The sequence below is a fragment of the Erpetoichthys calabaricus genome, chromosome 18, assembly GCF_900747795.2.
Source record: "Erpetoichthys calabaricus chromosome 18, fErpCal1.3, whole genome shotgun sequence".
NCBI lineage: Eukaryota > Metazoa > Chordata > Cladistia > Polypteriformes > Polypteridae > Erpetoichthys > Erpetoichthys calabaricus.
The window spans coordinates 66,968,447-66,988,551 of NC_041411.2; the positions used below are offsets into that span (position 1 = coordinate 66,968,447).

The 20,105-nt window shown below is 38.4% G+C and overlaps 1 protein-coding gene across 1 annotated transcript in view; it reads left to right on the forward strand.

Moving 5' to 3' along the window:
• The window catches only part of LOC114668511 (protein SSUH2 homolog), a 60,736-nt gene extending 41,502 nt beyond the window's left edge, over positions 1–19,234 (forward strand). The window contains exons 9-13 of the mRNA XM_028824287.2: positions 1,678–1,760; positions 4,167–4,259; positions 11,197–11,302; positions 12,129–12,236; positions 19,006–19,234. Of these exons, the coding sequence (XP_028680120.1) occupies positions 1,678–1,760; positions 4,167–4,259; positions 11,197–11,302; positions 12,129–12,236; positions 19,006–19,149 (534 nt within the window). The 3' untranslated portion in view covers positions 19,150–19,234. The remainder of the gene's footprint in view (positions 1–1,677; positions 1,761–4,166; positions 4,260–11,196; positions 11,303–12,128; positions 12,237–19,005) is intronic.
• Positions 19,235–20,105: the final 871 nt, after the last annotated feature.

Sequence of the window (20,105 nt, forward strand, 5' to 3'; positions counted from 1 at the left end):
AATATAGGAATAAATTTTATTAGGGTTTCAAAAAAACGTTAGGGGTGCGCGATTAAAACTGTTATGAAAACTCGGTTCACAAATACTTAAAGGTTGAGAAACACTGCTTTAAGGTAAGAAGTGGCTGAAAAAGTTAACATTAATGATTCTTTTTAACATCCACCTACCATATATACTCGCGGATAAGTTCTCCCATGGATAAGTCGGGACTTGATTTTACAGTATAATTTCTGGTATTTTATAATGTCAGTCGTATAAGTCGAATGCGGAAAGCTCACGCTATTGGTCCAAGGAATTATGATATGCTAACGTCCACCTGAGAGAGTAACCACGGTGCACACAGCCTTTTTGCTTCTATGTGCATGCGGCCATGCGCTATATCAGCATGTGCTCCTAACTTCTCTATCTCTATCTATTGTGACCACACGGTAATAACCAAACTATTCCAAAGCAACGTTTGCACTGATTTGTGTTTTTTGTATTTCACACCTTTATCATAAGAGCATCCCTTATCTATGATGGAGCATTCGATCAGAAGAAAACATGAAGCTGGTTTTAAATTAAACGATGTTGAAGTAGCAAAAGAAATTGGTAACTGCGCTGCTGCAACACAATTCGATGCGTCTGTGAAACTGATGCGAGATTGGAGAAGGCAAGAAGATGCAAAAAAAAAAAATAATAAATTGTCATATTTTTGAATGGGCATATAAGTTGGGGTTTGATTTTATGATTTTGCGTGATTTTTATGATTATATGTAAGTATATACGGTAACAAAGTACTAGGGTGTTGTACTGTGTTAGCAATTATGAACGTAGTGAAACGTCAAGCAAAATGACACCTTTTATTGGCTAACTAAAAAGATCACATCCTGCCTGAAGAAGGGGCCTGAGTTGCCTCGAAAGCTTGCATATTGTAATCTTTTTAGTTAGCCAATAAAAGGTGTCATTTTGCTTGACTTTTCTCTACGGTAACTAAGGAAATACTTCTGTCAACTTAACATAACCTAACTAACAAATGGCTCTTACAATGCCATTTAAATCATTTTACTTTGGAAGGCTCTATTGAATGTGCCTTTACATCAACGGGCTAATGGAATACTTCACCCAAAACATAAAATTTCATGTTAAAAAATAGTTTAACCAAAATGGTTTGGCTGAGGGGTTAGCATCACGGAGTCAGCATCCTGGGTTGGAATCTGTGCCTCATTTTTGTCCATGTGGAGACTGCATGTTCTCTCAGTGTTTTGTGTGAGGTTTCCTCCAGGTACTCCGGTTTTCCTTCTACAATCCCAGAGATGTACATGTTGGATTAATTATGGATTCTAAATTGGCCCTGTGTAAGTGGCAGTATGTCCGTGAATGGGACCTGCAGCCCTTTTCAACGTTGCTTCCTGCCTTGCTCCTAATGTGTCTGGGACAGGTTCCAATCACCCTTAACTTTGAATTGGTTTGAGTGGATGTTATAATTTTATGTTATGATCTAAAAAATATAAAATTCCACAATAATTTTCAGACCTTCACAATTACCATAAGATTAAGAATTAGGTGAAGACGGTAATTCATTGTAACGTCTTTTTTTGCCATTGTATTATGATGTTTTTGGAAGGTCTGAAATTGATGTTAACAAATAATAACCTTCCATTTAATATTTGTGCCTGTTTTGTGCTTTTAATACAGAGGTGTTGCTGGGTGTGCAATGGTTCTCGCGTCACCAGTTCCAGTTCGAGATGTACGCACTGTCGTGGGATGGGGCATGTGTGGTGAGTATCAGTCAAGCTATATTTTACCTGCTTAATTCTGCTAAACAGTTAAATATAAAATATTTAACATTCATAATTTACATACCACTAATGTGAAATGAAAATGTATAGCAAATATTGTTTAATAAATAAATATTTTTAAAAATGCCAATTGGAAACCATTCCATTATTTCTCTATTTTTTTTTTCCTAATTTCCATAGATTTTTCTCTAAATTTATGATTTTTTATCTAAAGAACTTACAAAAAAGTGTAACATTTTCAAGTAAACGTCAGTCTGGGGAGACTCTTGATGAACAAGTGTGACTGGACAAGGTTGTGACCATCACCAGTTAAAAGCTTTAAAGCAAGCTGAGCACAAAACTAGTTAATCTTTTCTTTATTATGAGTACCTATCAAAGCCATGATCAGTTAGACAGATATACACAGAACAAGAGCGTCATGGGGTACCAAGTCATTTTTTATGTCTCTTTTGTTAATTTTTGATACTTTAATTTATGTTTATGCTTATCATTCTTTACTGTAGGCTTTGGTTGGTTATTTAAGCTGCCTTTGTTATGTCTGTGTGTTTTGTGAGTGGTTCCCTATGCCCTCCACCCTATAAAACTGGAGGGTCTCCCACAGTTCTTGGTGTTTAATTTCGAATCTGCTAGGGAGTGGTGAGTTTTTTGTGATTTGTGTTTTCTGGATGTTTTGTTTTGTGACTTTGTTCGCTCGGATTGCCTTGTGTTTTAAGCAACTCCATTTTGCTTTTTGTGCTCTATGGAGCTTGCTTTTGTTTCAGAGCATTTTTGTAGTAATAAACCTTTTTATTTTATAAAGATTGTCTGTTGCCCTTATATCTAGCTGGGGGTTTGGCAGTATACCCCACTCTAGTGGGCATTATTGGGACTACATGCTTTGGGTGAGTCTTCAGATGCTACTTGAAGACAGCGAGGAAGTCAGCAGTTCAGATGATGGTGAGCAGCTTATTTCACCAGCATGGAGCTACACGTGAATAGAGTTTGGATTGAGATTTGATGACACACAGAGAGGGCATGACTAGATACTTTTCACAAGCAGACCTCCATCCATCCATTTTCCAACCCGCTTAATCCGAACACCGGGTCACGGGGGTCTGCTGGAGCCAATCCCAGCCAACACAGGGCACAAGGCAGGAACCAATCCCGGGCAGGGTGCCAACCCACCGCAGGACACACACAAACACACCCACACACCAAGCATACACTTGGGCCAATTTAGAATCGCCAATCCACCTAACCAGTACGTCTTTGGACTGTGGGAGGAAACCGGAGTGCCCGGAGGAAACCCACGCAGACACGGGGAGAACATGCAAACTCCACACAGGGAGGGCCCGGGAAGCGAACCCGGGTACAAGCAGACCTGAGTGGGCAATAAGAAGAACAGGACCTCACAAGTTTCTTAATATTCATACTGTAGATGCTGACCCATTGACAACTCTTTGGCAAGCATCAAGGTTTTCATCGTGATGTGTGGTGCTACAGGGCACCAGTGTAGCCAGTTTAGTGACCTGCAAAGAGGAGTGAAATGTGATCGACTCAACTGGTTGAACACAAGATGTCCTGCTGCATTTGGAAGCGTCTGCAGTGGCTTGGTAGCACATGCAGCTACCCCTGTAAGCAGAGAGTTGCAGTAGTCGAGATGTAAGAAGACCAAAGCCTGGACAAGGATTGATTACTGTTTGATTGAACAATAATCGCAGAGTATAGACTGCTAGCAAGACAGGTCTTAGACACGCTTAAATCTGTGGCAGGTGTAATCCAGTTTAAGTGCTAGGTTTACTTGTATGTAGTGTGTTAATCTGCACGCAACATCTGGCAAAGGGAATGGCGGGTGTGCTTGGACTGGCCCTGCATTTAAGGACACAAGGGACTGTCATTTTGGCTCAAACAATTGACAGGGTACACGTCTTGAATATAAAGAGAGGTTGCATTCCCTATCATTCTCCTCAAGATTTAATGCACTATTTTTGAATTATAAAGGGCTTCTTCTCTCTACCAGTTGTAGGAGTAAGTTCTGTGCTAGCATAAACAAGATGCTAAAGATGGACGAACACCAGAACTCAGTCATTGAAAAAACTCATCCATCCATAAGAGTTTTTTTTATTTTATTGAGAATGTAAAACTTTTGTGTGTTTCACTGAGATTTTCTTTTTTGGAATTAATTAATGGTGAAAGTGTGAGGTAAAGTACATTGATCCTTCTAAATTAATAAACAAAAATAGTAAGTGATTAAAGTATGTATCAAGTAATAAAAGGATTTTGTATTAACTGGGCTTTCCTTGAGTCCAGCGTTGCCAGAATCAGTGAATTGGATTAAGCAGGTTTGAGAATTTTGTTTTTTCACAAAGTACGTTCACTTTTTCTCTTTTCTCTTTTATTTTGCAGTTGCTCAGCCTGTTCTGGTTATGGCTTTAAGACATGCAACACCTGTGCAGGCAAAGGACAGTTGCTTTGCTACATTAAACTCAAAGTTAGATGGTAAACTTTTCACCTTTGATTTTAAATTGTACCCCTGTCTTTACTTTTGTTATAACTCTCCCTTATCCACAGCTTTCATCTTCCTTTATTAATCAAAAACAAAAAGCAATCAAATCATAGTTTGGAAATTGAGGAAAATAACCTCTGTATATAATATGTCTTTGGAGAAAATTGAGAGATCAATATCTATTTTTTTGAAGATAAGATATAAAAACAGTTACATAACTCTTAGTCTCGTGGGGCCAGACATGATTCTCAAACGAATATACACATATATATTGCATTTTACAACAACATGAAGGCTGTTACAGTGAATGGCAGAGGTCATATAAAAAATGGAGGATTAAATCAGTTACTTTACCAACAAGTCAGATGTCAGATATACTGTAGTACCATCACATCCGCCAAAGCAACTTTGGCTCAAAGTAAATGAATCGTGGATTGACCCAGGTAACCATGTCATAATGTATATCAGTCTCATCTTGGCATCACAGATAGCCTGTGCGTTGAATGGAATGCAGTATAGTTCTCCAATTACGTTAGGAGAACTGGACACTGCTGCAAATTGCTTTTTTATGTTGGCAAAAAATGATTATGTTTTAATAAGGGGCTTTGCCTCCTGCTCGCTTCGCTCGCCAGGATGTATTGTTGTGTTTATGCAGCTTTGTTTCAGCAAACTCAGTAATGGACTGGGACCCGCAGACAGCAAGTAATTACACTGTAACCATTGCTACCAGTACAGACTTGGGGCCTCATGTATAACGCCATGCGTAGAACTCACACTATAACATGGCGTAATCAAAAAAAGCGGGATTGTGCGTACACACAGAAAAATCCAGATGCAGGAATCTGTTGCTTACGCAAAATTTCACGTTCTTCCACTACATAAATCCCGATCAGCGTGAAAAGTAACGCACGTGCACGCGCCTTCTGTCCCACCCCAACTCCTCCCAGAATTACGCCTCTTTGAATATGCAAATCAATATAAATAGCCTTCTGTGAAAAGACAATGGGAAAAGCACAGGGGAAAATATAAGAATTTCAGCGAATACCAAGTGGAGGCAAAGGAAAAAACGTACTATTTGTTGGTTTAAACGGTGGTATAATCAACAAAAGAAAGTTGATCGAGTGACAGAGTGTCGGAGAAACTCAAAAGATCAAGTTCACAAAGTCGCACAGTGCCCGAAATAAAAAAGTCACATATCAAAGTCGCCTGAAAAGGTGACTCGTAGCGGACCGTCTGAGTGTCATATGAAAGCTTATTAGGGTACAGACAAAAAAAATAGGCACACAGTGGGGAAAAAAGCACGAAATGTCAACTTTAATCTCGAAATTTCCACTTTAATCACGTAGTTTATTTTGTCATTAAAGTAGAACATCATAAACTTCATCTTAAAATCGTTTATTTTACTAGTTTCTCAAATAGCACGTTAAATGCTTTGTTCTGTATTTGATCTTCTATGTGCTCTATGTGTGTGAATTACTATGTGCTTCCGTTCTTTCTCTTTCTCCGACAGGACACAGAATCCATTACATTCGTGATATTACAGCTCTCTGAATAATTAAAATACTGAGATGTATACGTGATATCATTTTCATGATGATAGGAATGAAACATGGGAACATGGTGGCGCAGTGATTGTTCATATCTCACGCAAGAGGCTTGCTGCGCCATGTGCGACCTTCGATGAAATAATTTATTACAGAAGTACTGTCTCTTTCAAACGTACTAACCTCCAATTCCTCTACTTACTTTTCTTTCTCCAAATACCCAATCGCTAGCGCTGCGGCACCGTCTCCTCACATGTTTAATTATTAACAATACAGATTATTTAAATGAAGTTAAAGTTTTATCTGTATACTATAAGCAACATATTTTGCTGCATTTCATCTTAAAAATGATATTGTCATCATACGCGCTTTATAAAGTAGTGCAGATTGTGCAATATTATAACTGCAGTGTAAGTTTACAGTGAGGTAATTGTACTTATAAGTACAAACAGTTCTACAAGGAGCACTTTATGGACTGATTGAATGCGTTTATAGTTCTTGGGATGAAACTGTTTCTGAAACGCGAGGTCCATACAGGAAAGGCTTTGACGCTTTTTGCCATGGTTGAGGTAGTGTGTACTTGAAACTGTATACCTATAATTCTCTTTCCGATCAGCTGCTGCTGTGATTCCCCACTCAGATACAGTGATATAAATACTCCGAGTGGTGCAGTGAGAGTAATATGGAAAAAGATGATCCACTGTGGCAACCCTTAACGGGAGCAGCTGAAAGAAGAAGAAGATGCAGTGAGAGTAACAACGCTAAAGCAGTTATGGTAGCCTATTTGGAATACTATGGCTATTTCCTGGACCATTATATTGCTACGGGTTAATTACAATCAGATGCATTACACTAATAAACAATATGCAGTTAATTTCAGTGTATTTATAAAGCCGCGTCAGGAACATGGGTCTAAGAAAGAAAGGGTGACCACACAGGAACAGTAGCACTGCTTTGACGCTGGGTGCTACCAGTCTGCAAAACCGAGCGGAGAAATTGCATACGCCAAGGTATGAGGTACTGTGGAAATGTGCGTGGCTTTACGCCAAGTTTAGGTTTTATACATCGCGATTTGAGCGTGGAAACATTCGTATGCAACATTTCTGTGCATATGCACCGTTTATACATGAGGCCCCTGGTCTCCCAGTGGCCATCACCTAAAGAAGAAAGTAAAGAAAACTAATGGTGGGTGAATGGATGGGAGAGACCTCTCACGTTTTTCCTAAAATAGAATAAATGTAATATAGCTATATAGTAGACTAGGGGGCTTTGCCCCTGTTCGCTTCCCTCGCCAACCCCCGGACCGGCACTACATGCTAGACATTTTGTGTTTCTGCTGCTCGCATATGGGAATGCGGATGTACAATTTAAACAGATTGTTATTTTCATGGAAATTGTTACATATGCATAATAGAACTAACTATTTTACATTACTGCGAGTAATTAGCCATAGTAAAAAATAGTAAAATGTAATCATTTAAAAGTAAATTATGTTTCATGTTGCGTTAGTGTTGTTTGTTGCGTTATACGATTTTGTTCTGTTTGGTTTTGAAATTAACACACAAATACTTTTTAAACTTACACTTTTAATGTAAAACTTCAGTAAAAATGATTTTTTGAATTAAATTTTTGTCAATATCGCATTTAATGTTGATTGTGTTTGGACTTACATCGTGATAACGCAACGTAACACTACCTGTGAGTGAATTTCATTTCTTTCTCTTTAATAAATAAACCGACTTTTTTGATTGTTTGTCTCTGTGATTTGTTAATGGTCTTTGCAAAAGCTATTCTAATGGGAAACTGTTAACGTTTTAATATGAATGGCATATCAAGATCTTCTTTGGTGTCTAATGTTATCTGCGGGAGATGTACTACATTACCTTTCTTGGTTACATCCTTCTTTCAACAGTAATTCGGGCGGTAGAAGACTGGATGGTGTTAATGGTTGTAGATATTCTTCGGGATATTGTAATTTGATGTTTTCATCTTCCGCACGATCACCACCAACTGTTTCAGCATAGTCCAGTGATACGCATGTAACTAATTTGCCGTGTATTCGATCAACAATTTTCGATTTAATTCTTTTGAATTCATCATTTCTCAATGCTAGGATTGCCCGCGTACTCATTTCTTCTGTTGATAACCCTTCGGGATGAAAATCTTCAATAAGATTTGGACATAATACATGTTCTTTAATTGGAAACTTAAAGTGAGGAAGATGTTAAAATTTATAAGAGCTGAGAGAGCAGAAACTTTGTCTGTCAAAAGCATTCAAACGAATGAGAGGTGAGAGAACCGTGGTTGAGAGGAAAAAGTCTTGTCTCATAAGACTTGAAAAAATCTCTTGAAAATAGTCTCGTCTTGTCTCAGGATTTTCTTTTATACTAGAGAGATGTATGTGTACACTCACCATCCGAAAACTGGATGTAGCACCTCACCAGTTGGTTAATATGTTCCCGCATAGCAGGCATGATGATATTCCTGAACTGTCTACTAGTTCCCTGAGAGGTGAAAATAGGTAACCGATACAAACTCACGAAAAACTAGAAAAATTCTTCATACACAGCATTGACCCTCTTAAAAGAGAAGTAAAATATAGTCTGCACATCATATTAAACTCTTTTAAGGTGTCATATGTCTGTCATGTCATCGCACATTCAAATAGCACGATGATGTGAATCATGGGTGAGTTGTCATTTAGCTGGTTTGGGTACATTTCCCTACTTTTTCAAGGGTGATGTCATTTCGCACTTTCTCCGAAATACTGCATACAGATGGGTCAGAACTGCCATCTAGGTGCATGTCCTCCCATCAAGTTTTCTTTTATAAATCCCAATTTTTGCATGGAATGCTGTGTATGCACATTTCAAACCTTGTTTTGTGCATGTGCAAGTTTTATTAATCTGATATCTGGAGAGCAGAATTATTTAATTAGCAGTACTTTGCCTTCCTCCCACACAATGTGTTTCCAATATCCATCCATCCATAATCCAACCCGCTATATCCTAACTACATGGTCATGGGCGTCTGTTGGAACCAATCCCAGCCAACATAGGGCGCAAGGCACGAAACAAACCCCAGGCAGGGCGCCAACCCACCACAGGTTTTTCCAATATGATATTTGAAATGTACAACAAATGCATATGTAGCTAGGACAAGAAATCAGTGCATTGAGGTCTTTCAGAAAAGTCCACAATGGTTGTAATAATGAATTAATCTCACTTTTCATTGATCGTATCACATGGTAAAAAATAGAATTATTTAATGAAAAACTAAAACTTCTGTAACTATGTATATGTTTCATAGGTATGTTTTGTAATTTATAGCTGAATACAAAGGCCATGGATATCTCAGTCTAATGGTTGTAATGAGACAAAGAAACAAAGAAGAAGGTTTGGGGGGGGTCCACCTTGTATTATTGAAAAAACAAAAATATGGAGGATAGCCATAAAAGACTGAGTCAAAATGTGACTGAATTGGTGAGTGGAGTGCTCGGGCTTTATAAGTACTGGGCAGGAAGAGGCGGAATAGGGCCAGAAGTGAGGTCTGCAGGAGGGAGTGGTCTGGCAGTGGAAGTGGGTGGAGCTTTATTTGGTCTTCCCTTCTGGAGGTCTGTGGAAGAAGAAGAAGAAAAGGCATTAGTGCAGTCCATCAACCCCTGTCTCTGTCTCTTACCCTCAGTTAAGCCCTTAGACTGCCTCCCATGTGCACGTGTGTGTGTCACAGGGTGTTTGGCATCAAATCTTTCTGTGACGATGCCGGTCCCCTACAGACTCCTTCTTCCCACAAGGGAGTATGCTGAACCAACACCGTCGATAGTTATGACTGAGATGAGCTGACAAATGAGGACAATTCTCTGATGATGCCAGAGGATGGTGGAAAAAGTGCTCAAGGGCTTTTATTAAAAACCAGTCAAAACAAAAAGTAAAACCAACAAAAGTGTCAATTGTGCAGTGTTCTAAAAGTACATAAATAAATCCATAAAAATCAGAAAACTGAAAACTGTGCCAGAAAACTGTGGACGAAAAAGGCACACTGACAGCAGGCAGATAATATTTCTTTAGTTCTCTTTATTATTTTACTCAGAGTCACAGTGAGCAGGTTTCAGAAAAGCAGGCAATCAATATTACATGACAGCATCAGGGCTCTCTGAACAACTGTTTATTGGGTGGGGCAGGTTTTTATACCCCTAGAATGCGTGATTTACTATTCATTATGAAAATGCAACAGTCAACACTTTATTATACACAATCCTTGAGCCCCTTCAATGCTCCTTGTGCAACTTGATTCCTTGGCTCCGTGTTATGGCGTTCAGATGTAAACAAAGGGAGAACGTGATAAGGCAGTCTCAGTGTGTTCTAAAAGTACATAAATAAATCCAATGAACGTGGGAATAAAAATGATCAATAAATAAATCCATTAAAAATCTGAGGTTAAAATGCAGTCTAACTATTCCTTATCTCAGCCCACTACCTTCTCTTTCTCCCCGGCTCACCCATTGCTCACGTAGCCGGCGGAGACTCAGCAGCCATGAGCTCCTTTTGGCCGCACTCCGTCGGCTCTCCTCCCTTCTTCCTTCACGCTCTCGTGGTCGCAACTGGGAAGCCTAGGGAGGGTACTGCCTTGCTCACCATGTTCCACCCGAATGTTCAGTGGGGTGAACTAGCCCCTAGAGCAGCCATAGCTAACACTCCTTCACGGGGCCCCAGCTCGTGCAGTCTCCTCCTTGCAGGTGGCCAAATTGTCGTTCCCAAGCCTGCCTTTCACGTCTTTTAACCTCTTTCGGTCTTTTTCCCATTTCTTTGATTTCCTCCTTGTCTTTGATCCCCTGTCTTTGAATTCTTCTCTTTGATTTCTTCCCTGTCTCTCTTTCCCTTTCCTTGTGTTGACCCGTATATATACCCTCACGTCTCCGTGTGCGCAGCTCCTTAATCACACGCTGCAGGAAGCCAATGAAGCAATTGAGAACGATCGCACCCACATGTGCAGATGCGACTCGCTCCATCTACCTCATTAACTCCCCGCGGTCGTGCAATTGCGCCCACAGAGAGCAACACAGCTCTATAGATTTAAAACTGGCCCCCTTTTTTTTTGAAGCCAAGGACCTGCTAGACCACACTTTCTGTCTATGGTTATACGTTTTAGAATTTACAATATCAGATCCTTGAAGTAGACAGGTTAATTACATATACTGATATGAACTCTCTGGAATTTTTCACCTTACATTTTAAATGATAGCCATGTCTCATTACAAGCCTCTTAACTTTGACTGCCTATGTAATTCATAATGATGTAACTTTGTCAAAACTTTTATATGTTTTAAATTTTGAAAAAAGTGAAGACTTGCAATTAATTACTTGTTGTTTCAATTTCATTACACCAGGAAAAACAATGTTTTTGAGTTTGTGGCTGATAAGCAGTCTGGATTGCCAGTTAAACAAATCACTAATGTTACAGGGGAGAAGATTTACATAGATGTCCATAATATCGTAAGTGTATTTTTCATTTCCACATTTAAACAGGCTGTCTCATTTAAGAAGAATATAGAAATGCATTTACAGTTCACAGTCACGTGATGCCTGGGGATAATTTTGTATGCATATGTACTTCAGTGGGAAATGTCCTTCAGTATAAAGGAAAACCCATGATAATTTTGCCGGTTTATCATCTACACTTATAATTTTTTAATTCCATCCTTTTCAATTTCTTTACCTTAATTGCTAATGTGTAATAATTCTTATAACAAGAGGAGTGTTTCAGCTTAGTTTCTGTTTGTTATGTGACATCAGTAATTAGATGGAAATTATTTTGCAAATTTTGCGACCTAGTACAGAAAACCTCGGGCAACATTGTAGAAATGCTACTTAAATGGACTGCAATTCCCAGCATCCTCAGGACTACTGTTCGATTAAGCAGCTTCGGCAGTTGCCACAAGTGCATCCTGATGAGATGGGATGAAGGGCAACTTTTTAAAGGGAGCCATAAGATTGTCGGGTGTTTTTTTGTTTCTACAATTAAGTGCACAATTGGGCATTTTTGGAAGTGTTGTGTCTGTACCAGTTTCATCTTGGAAACTAGTTACCATGATGATCTCTAACAGTTTGTCCTTCTTTCACTCCAGAATGAAGTCTAATATTTTCATTTGCCATTAATACTGCTTCCTTCCTATTGATGTATCATCCTGATTTAATTTCACATCAGGTTGTAGGCACAGTTAGAGTGACCAGAAAGACCAGGTGAACTGACACAGAAAAGTATACATGTTGTACAAAAATGTGTTTATTTATGTTAACGGGGCATTTTTATTTCTTCCAGGTGTATCCAGTAGTTGGTTTTCCTGATGATTCGATTAATCAAGCTTCAAAAAAGGCACTTCGGGATCATCAGGTTCTTTTTGCTCCTACATGTCGAATTCTGCAACAGGTATGTGATACTAAACAGTAAAGGCCTCTTAAAAAACCATCAAAATACAAATGGATAAAAAATGGAATTACTCTAATTACTTGCATAGCAACACACTATTAACATTCAGAAACCACAAATTGACTGAATCAATTAATCCTGATTTTCAGCATACAGTAAGTGATCATCACAGGTTGCTCTAGTTACTGTGATGTAAATATGGATTTATTCCACTATTTGTTTAGGAAAGACAAAAAAAAAGTTTCCCATTTTTTTTTAGAAATTAATTATAGCAATTTGGTGAATTTGAGTTTGAGTTTTCTTTTATTTAGACCAACTTTTTCTGCAAGTGTAACTCAAAGATTTGTATTTACATTAAAGGTTCTAATAGCAGCTATGTAAAGCTTTTACTTTTCAAGGGAGTAGGAATACACGCCATGCACAGGCGTCTCACTACAAAAATAGCAGCTTGACATTTGAAACAAAGAATCAAACCATAAATCTTTCTTCACATAATTGTAAGCAATATAGTAAGTCAATAAAGGTGTATTGACTACACTGTTTTCAGTCTTTCACTGGCCACAATAGCTCTTTGTGCCACACCTCTTCCTCACTAGAACTCTGACATTACTCCAGTTATTCACATGTTCTAGCCCAGGATTGTTTTATGTGTTTATATGGTGAAACTATGCAATCTGTGGTATCCATTTTCAAGTTAAGAACAATAAATTAACTTACTGTAGTTTGGTGCAGATTCAGAGTTCGAGTATGGCTTTAGACCTAAAAACTGTACAGCTGAAGTATGGTGTTGTGTTATATTGGTGTGTTGTGTTTAGTATGTAATATTGGCTTGAAATCAGGTAAAGTGGCAGAGGGCATCAAAGTGAGATATATTAGAATGTATCTAAACTGCTAGAGTATAAAAAGCCCCTGAAAGGCACTAAGATAAAAGCATGTTGCCCCAATCAGGTGGTCCATTGTATACTGTATGCATATCATTATGCTAAGATGTGTCTGTTTATCTATCTGTGTGTCCATCTGGTTTTTCTGTCTCTGTTATATACCACTTGGTATGAGATTTGTAAAAGCAGTGTTAATAAAGTATCTATCTATCTATCTATCTATCTATCTATCTATCTATCTATCTATCTATCTATCTATCTATCTATCTATCTATCTATCTATCTATCTATCTATCTATCTATCTATCTATCTATCTATCTATCTATCTATCTATCTATCTATCTATCTATCTATCTATCTATCTATCTATCTAATGTTTGTGACGAGCCTTCTGTTGGAATGAAAAATGCAATGCATTTGATTACTACATCCATTACAAAATATATTCCAATAAATGGTGCACTGCAAACATTAATTCTGATATCTCAGTTGATTATTTAGATTTCAATTCATCTGAAGATGGGTAGCACAGCTCATAAATAAAAAAAAACACTCAAAAGAGGTTAATAACAGGCAGAAACCATAGTAAAGAAGGAAACAAACAAAAGCAATACTTCCTCAAAGGGCCTTCCTCTTCAGTCTCTGCCTTAGTTGAAGGGGGTGGGCATTTATCTCTTTTTATCTTTTCTAGTTACACAAAACATTTTCTCTCCTGTCCTCTTATTTGTCATTGATTGTAGAACTCTGACATCTCTCACCCTACAGTCACTTCTGAGTAAAGTCGAGGAATCGCTTCTGAGATGGCCATATATAAGTAAATGGTCACTTGGATAGAACTCTTTCTATTACTCTCAGGTCTGTGCTCCCCACCTTCCTGAGTAGTTCTTAAAAGGACCCTTTTCCAAGGGAGCAAAGCCCCACCACTAGCAACTTTGATATCATCATCAGACTTGGAGAAATGGTGCTGACTCACCGTTAGGTCACTCTCTCTTACTGCCGCCTTATTGAGCTTTTCATAGCCTTTAAAGAAATTGCTTCCTATGGCATCTCCAAGGCTACCTATATTGGGACACCCCAGTAATCAACCATACTGCCTGCATACAATGATCTATTACTTGACATATTTCATGTGCATTTATAGTTACATGAAAAAGTAAGTATGTCCCATTAAATGCCACAGCAGTTTTGTGGTACAGTCACTGTTCTGTGGGATTGGACCAGATGGGCTAGTCTTTGCTTCCCACATGCATCATTAAGCCTTGGGCACCCATGACCTTGTCACCATTTCACTGGTTGTTCTTCATTGGACCACATTTTAGTAGGTACAAACCACTGCATCCCAGGAACACACCACAAGTCCTACCATTTTGGAGATGCTCTGACCCAGTCATTTAGCCATCACAATTTGGACCCTGTCATAGTTACTCAGATCCTTATGCTGGCACATTTTTCCTGATTCCAACATGTCACCTTCAAGAACTGACTGTTCAGTGTATATATATATATACAGTATATCTATACTAATAAAAGGCAAAGCCCTCACTGACTCACTCACTCACTCTATCACTAATTCTCCAACTTCCCGTGTAGGTGGAAGGCTGAAATTTGGCAGGCTCATTCCTTACAGCTTACTTACAAAAGTTAGGCAGGTTTCATTTCGAAATTCAAAGCGTAACGGTCATAACTGGAACCTCTTTTTTGTCAATATACAGTAATGGACTGCAGCTCGCTGGCTATGGGAGGCGGGGTTGCGTATCGCGTCATCACGCCTCACACGTAATCATGTGAACTGACTGTAAAGGAGAAAGGACGGCCTTATATGGCGTTCGTTTATAAAACAGCGGACAGGCTGTGTAAAGGCAGCTTCACAAAAAAACAGATCCTTAACAAATTGTTATTGGTATATTTTCCCTCAATTTAAAAAGGTTTTCTTTTCTTCATAATTAAAATTTAAAAGCAATACTTCACCGCTGCGAAGCCCCTCTAGCGCTGACGTCCGAGATTCGATTCCCGTTAGCGAGTGCAGTGAGTGTGTACGCCTGATGAGCCAAGAATTAGGGCGAAACACGTGTCGCGTACTCTTTGCATTATTTTACAGTAAACTATTTTCAACCATTCTATGATCTGCTTCTCACAACTGAAGGCACCGTGGCTGATGTTAGCTGACTTGCTGGCCAACCATAAGCGTTACCTGGTAGGTAACCACCCATACAATCAGATTGTGATACAGACTACGAATGCCGTGAATGTAATTACCCCGATCAACATCCTAGAGAAAACCTCAATGAAGAAGAAACAGTGTGTAAGCATACATATTAACACATGTGCAATTAAACGTGTGCATTTACGGGGTGATTTCTCAGGCTTAAAAGCTCGCCTTTTATTAAAAAGGTAAATGCAAACTGTTTTCATTCTGAAGGGCACAAACCACGTTGGATTTCAGCCGTTAAACGCGCAAAAATGTCGGTACACCAGATAAATAAGTGCAACATATTATCCGTTGTATTGTATGCTTACAATACATATAGAAATGTGTCAATCGTTAACTAATAGTATGGGATGGTGTTTTTTGACTCGCGCCTTGATTTAAACGATTCCATGTCTTGGTGGGTTTGCGTAGCTTATTGTCAATATCTTTACACCTGTTTTTAAGACTTATTGACTGAAACGGGCTTTCACGAAAAAAGTTAGGGCTTTGCTACAGGATACACCCTCCACAAGTTAAGGAAGTAAAAATAAAGGTATATATTTCTGTTTCATTTAAACCTTGTAAGTTCGTATGCATAGCCCCATTTGGCTGTTTTAGTTGTTTTTTTCTTTCTTCAGTAATATTTAATCTCCTTAAAGAAAAACAACATATGCATTTTACTTTTTTTGTATCTCTTTAGTAATATTTTAGTGTAAAGGATAACCAGTATTTAAACCTTTTATGTTACTTTATAAAGTTATTTTACACAATGTTGAAAAATTAATAAGAAAGCTACATATTTTGGCAGCTGCTGCTTTAATTTTCAATGAAATGAAAAAAGCTCTCCAAGAGAAAACCTCAATGAAGAAGAAACAGTTTGCACTATCTAAAAAGGAGAAACCCTCATTTATAAAGGTTTGCTGCAGATGACTTAACTGAAAATAAATTAATAGTTCCTATGTGTATAATACATATTTATCTATTTGACTTATGCCTTTATTCCAGCAACTTGCAACATCTGAGGTACAATTTGTTACATTACTTTTGTTTTTTGCAGGACAGGCAGGTGAAGTGACTTCCTCAGGGTCACACAGTGGTGTCAGTACCAGGATTTGAACTGACAAGCTCCGGGTTTGCTGAAATATTACTGAAGAAAGAAAAAAAACGAAAACGGGCAAATGGGGCTATGCATGCAAATGTCCATCCATCCATTATCCAACCCGCTATATCCTAAATACAGGAGCCAATCCCTGCCAACACAGGGCACAAGGCAGGAAACAAACCCCGGGCAAGGTGCCAGCCCACCACAGGGCGCACACACCCACACACACCCACACACCAGGGACAATTTAGAATCGCCAATGCACCTAACCTGCATGTCTTTGGACTGTGGGAGGAAACCGGAGTACCCGGAGGAAACCCAGACAGACACGGGGAGAACATTCAAACTCCACGCAGGGAAGCGAACCCGGGTCTCCTAACTGGCACCTTTCACTGCGCCACCATACCGCCCGCATACAAACTTAAAAGGTTTAAATAAAACAGAAATATATACCTTTATTTTTACTTCCTTAACTTGTGGAGGGTGTATCCTGTAGCAAAGCTCTAACTTTTTTCATGAAAGCCCCTTTCAGTCAATAAGCCTTAAAAACAGGTGTAAAGCTAAACTTGCAGCACCGCTATTCAATTACACTCGCCTAACGCCTCTCCTAAGGGGAGATACTGTGGGATCTGGGCATCCGTCAAAGCACCAATCACAGGCCCGATTAGAAAGCGGGAAGCTGTGATTTGTCGTCTCCCTCCCATGTAACAATCACAGCCCGTGTTACAACGCACTATGTATGTATGTGTATATGTATATATGTGTATGTGTGTGTGTATGTATGTGTGTATATGTATGTGTATATATATGTTGATATGTGTATATATATATATGTAGATATGTGAATATATATATATATGTATATATATGTATATGTAGATATGTGTATATGTAGATATGTATATATATGTATATATGTATATGTATATATATGTTTACATAACCTCTTTAACACACTACTTCTCCGCTGCAAAGCACGGGTATTTTGCTAGTATATATATACACAGTATATATACTGTGTATATATATATATATATATATATATATACTGTGTATGTGTATATATATATATATATATATATATATATACTGTGTATATATATATATATACTGTGTATATATATATATATATATATATATATATATATATACTGTATATATATAATATGTGTGTATGTGTGTGCGTGTGACTGAGACGGGGGCTGCTGCACATTCCTGTCATTCATCACCAGTAGCTGCACATATTTCAATGAGAAACAAACACACTTCTAATAAGACCTGTGCAGGATCAGCGTCACCCTACCGAGTTATGTGCTTGTCGCAAGATGCTTAGAACATTTAAAGCTGAGCCTTCACTTACGCTTTTGCTCTCTCTCCTGTCCTCCCTTCTTCAGTCGATGCTTCCCAGCTACTGAACCTGCTTGACGAGGAAGGTTTTGTGTTGCTTTATCCTAAAGAAGCAAGTTAAAACAGGATGATTGCTGTGTTGCTTTGTGCGTGCAGTGTGCTGAATAAAAACTATTTTGAATACAGCCTTGGGACTGCCTCTGCCTTATCAACAATAAAGTTATTTTATTGGACTTGCCTTCTTGTCATTTATGCAACTCTGTGACCCAAGCTTGACTTTATATATATCTTTTTATATAATGCGCTACCGTGGCTGTCTGTCTGTCTGTCCAGGATATTAAATCACCTATAGCTCGCACACTGTTTGACCAATTGACGTGACATTTGGTACACATATACTATGTGACCTCTACTGTCCACTTGTGGGGTGATGATTTTTATCCCTCTTATTATTTTTATTTTATTTTATTGTAGAATCAACTCTCGGCAGAGGGCAGCAGGGTGGCCGTGCGGTGCATACGTATGGGTGCCATTCTCATCCCTACCACCTTCTCCGTCACTTCCTCTACCTCTTCATATCTTAAATTATTCTTGAGGCAGATTGAACACTTAAGTTCCAGCTTAAGTGAAAAATTAAGATAAACGTAGTTAGTAATTGCAACACAAAAACTGACTTAATCAGTTTTAATGCGAAAAAATGCCAACAGAATAAAGAGAAGAAGTGGGCCGCTAGGGTGGAGAAAAGAAGAGCTGCTCGGGAAGCAGCAAGCGCATCAACCGCTGAGCAAACGAATGGTAAATATTCAGAGAAAGAGTACGAAAACTATACGTCAAGTGTATTCACTACACGTTATCTTGCAGTTCACCATTACTGATATATATATATATATAATTACTGTATGCGTGAACTGGCAATTCCAAAGTTGCTGGGTGTGTGTGAATATCAGTGTGGTTGTGGTCGCCCTCCCCAGTGCTGTTTCCTGCCTGGTGCCCAAAGTTGTTGGTCTTCTGTCCACTGTGACCCTAAAAGTTGATTTAAGTGTTATTAAGAATGTAATTTGATGCTTTAAGAGTGTTTTGTGTATTACCGATGTTAACAAATGATTAGCTAATGAAGAGGGCTCTACTCATTGCAGGCAGTTTCTTTTTTTTACCTGTCGGAGAAATTTGTACGTCTTCTTTATTTTCAAGAAAGCCTAACTAAAATTACAAAAATATGTTAATTTGTGTTTTATTTTTTTTCCCTTCAGAGACAAACCATTGAACTGATTCCAGTCACCCGTGTCCATTACAGATGGAAAGAAAAAACTTACATCTACTTTGTTTTTGGTGCTGAACATCAAGTGTATTTAGAAGACTATCCTGCAAAATGTTGCTGTTGTGTAATTTTGTGAATTGCCTTTTATTTGGAAGATTTATTTTCAGTATATTTTAACTTCACAAGTAATTTTTTTCTTACTCCTACTGACTAAGGGTAAGCTTTCCTACAATACACATACAACAGAAGTCCAACAACAACTTGAACTGCTTAACTGTTTTCTGTTATTTCTTGTATATACTGTTATGTTTGTGTTTTAATTAATGGTTGTCATGTACTGCCGACTAAATGTTTCAGCAGTGAATAATATCAAAGATATTAGCATCACACAAGTTTGTATTCCAAAGTGTTCTGTCCATGTCTTGAAGGCCTTTTTTTGTGAGAAATGTTTTATTATTTTTCCACTATATTAAGAGTCATTATAAACATATACTGTGCCTTTTTCTCTCAAATATTCACTTAGTTCAAATTATACTTCATTTTTACTCTTTGCTAAAGAAAAATCAATAAATAATGGTAGTTTTCCGAAGAGTATATCCAGACTGTTATTAAACATTACAGTATACATGTATGCAGAAGATTTTTCAGTGTTCCTATACACAGTTTAATGTTATGTCAGTCCTAGATGTCCATTGTGATAGTCTATAATGGACTGGACCTTCCACCAGCTTCCTAGCTAGGAGGCCCCCGTAATGGGTGGTCAGCCATCTCAACCAGGATAAGTGCTGCCCTTAGTTCAGATGTGAGGCAGGAATAATGGACAGATGTAGGGAGACTACCTCTCAAGAACGGCTATTCCTCCAGTGTGCTAGGTGGCAGTGCTGCTCTGTCATGTCTCCAGTTTGGACCACAGGAGTTTGTGCTCATAATGTTTAAAACGCATGCATTTTTACTAACTGAATTGTTTTTCAAATAAATCACATCAGGAAAATCAGAGCATTGCACACAGAGTTAGCTTTTGAACTAAGGACTCACCTATTCCTCTTATTCATTGGTCAAAAGTCCTGTCTCTTGACCACTGAAACTGGTTAA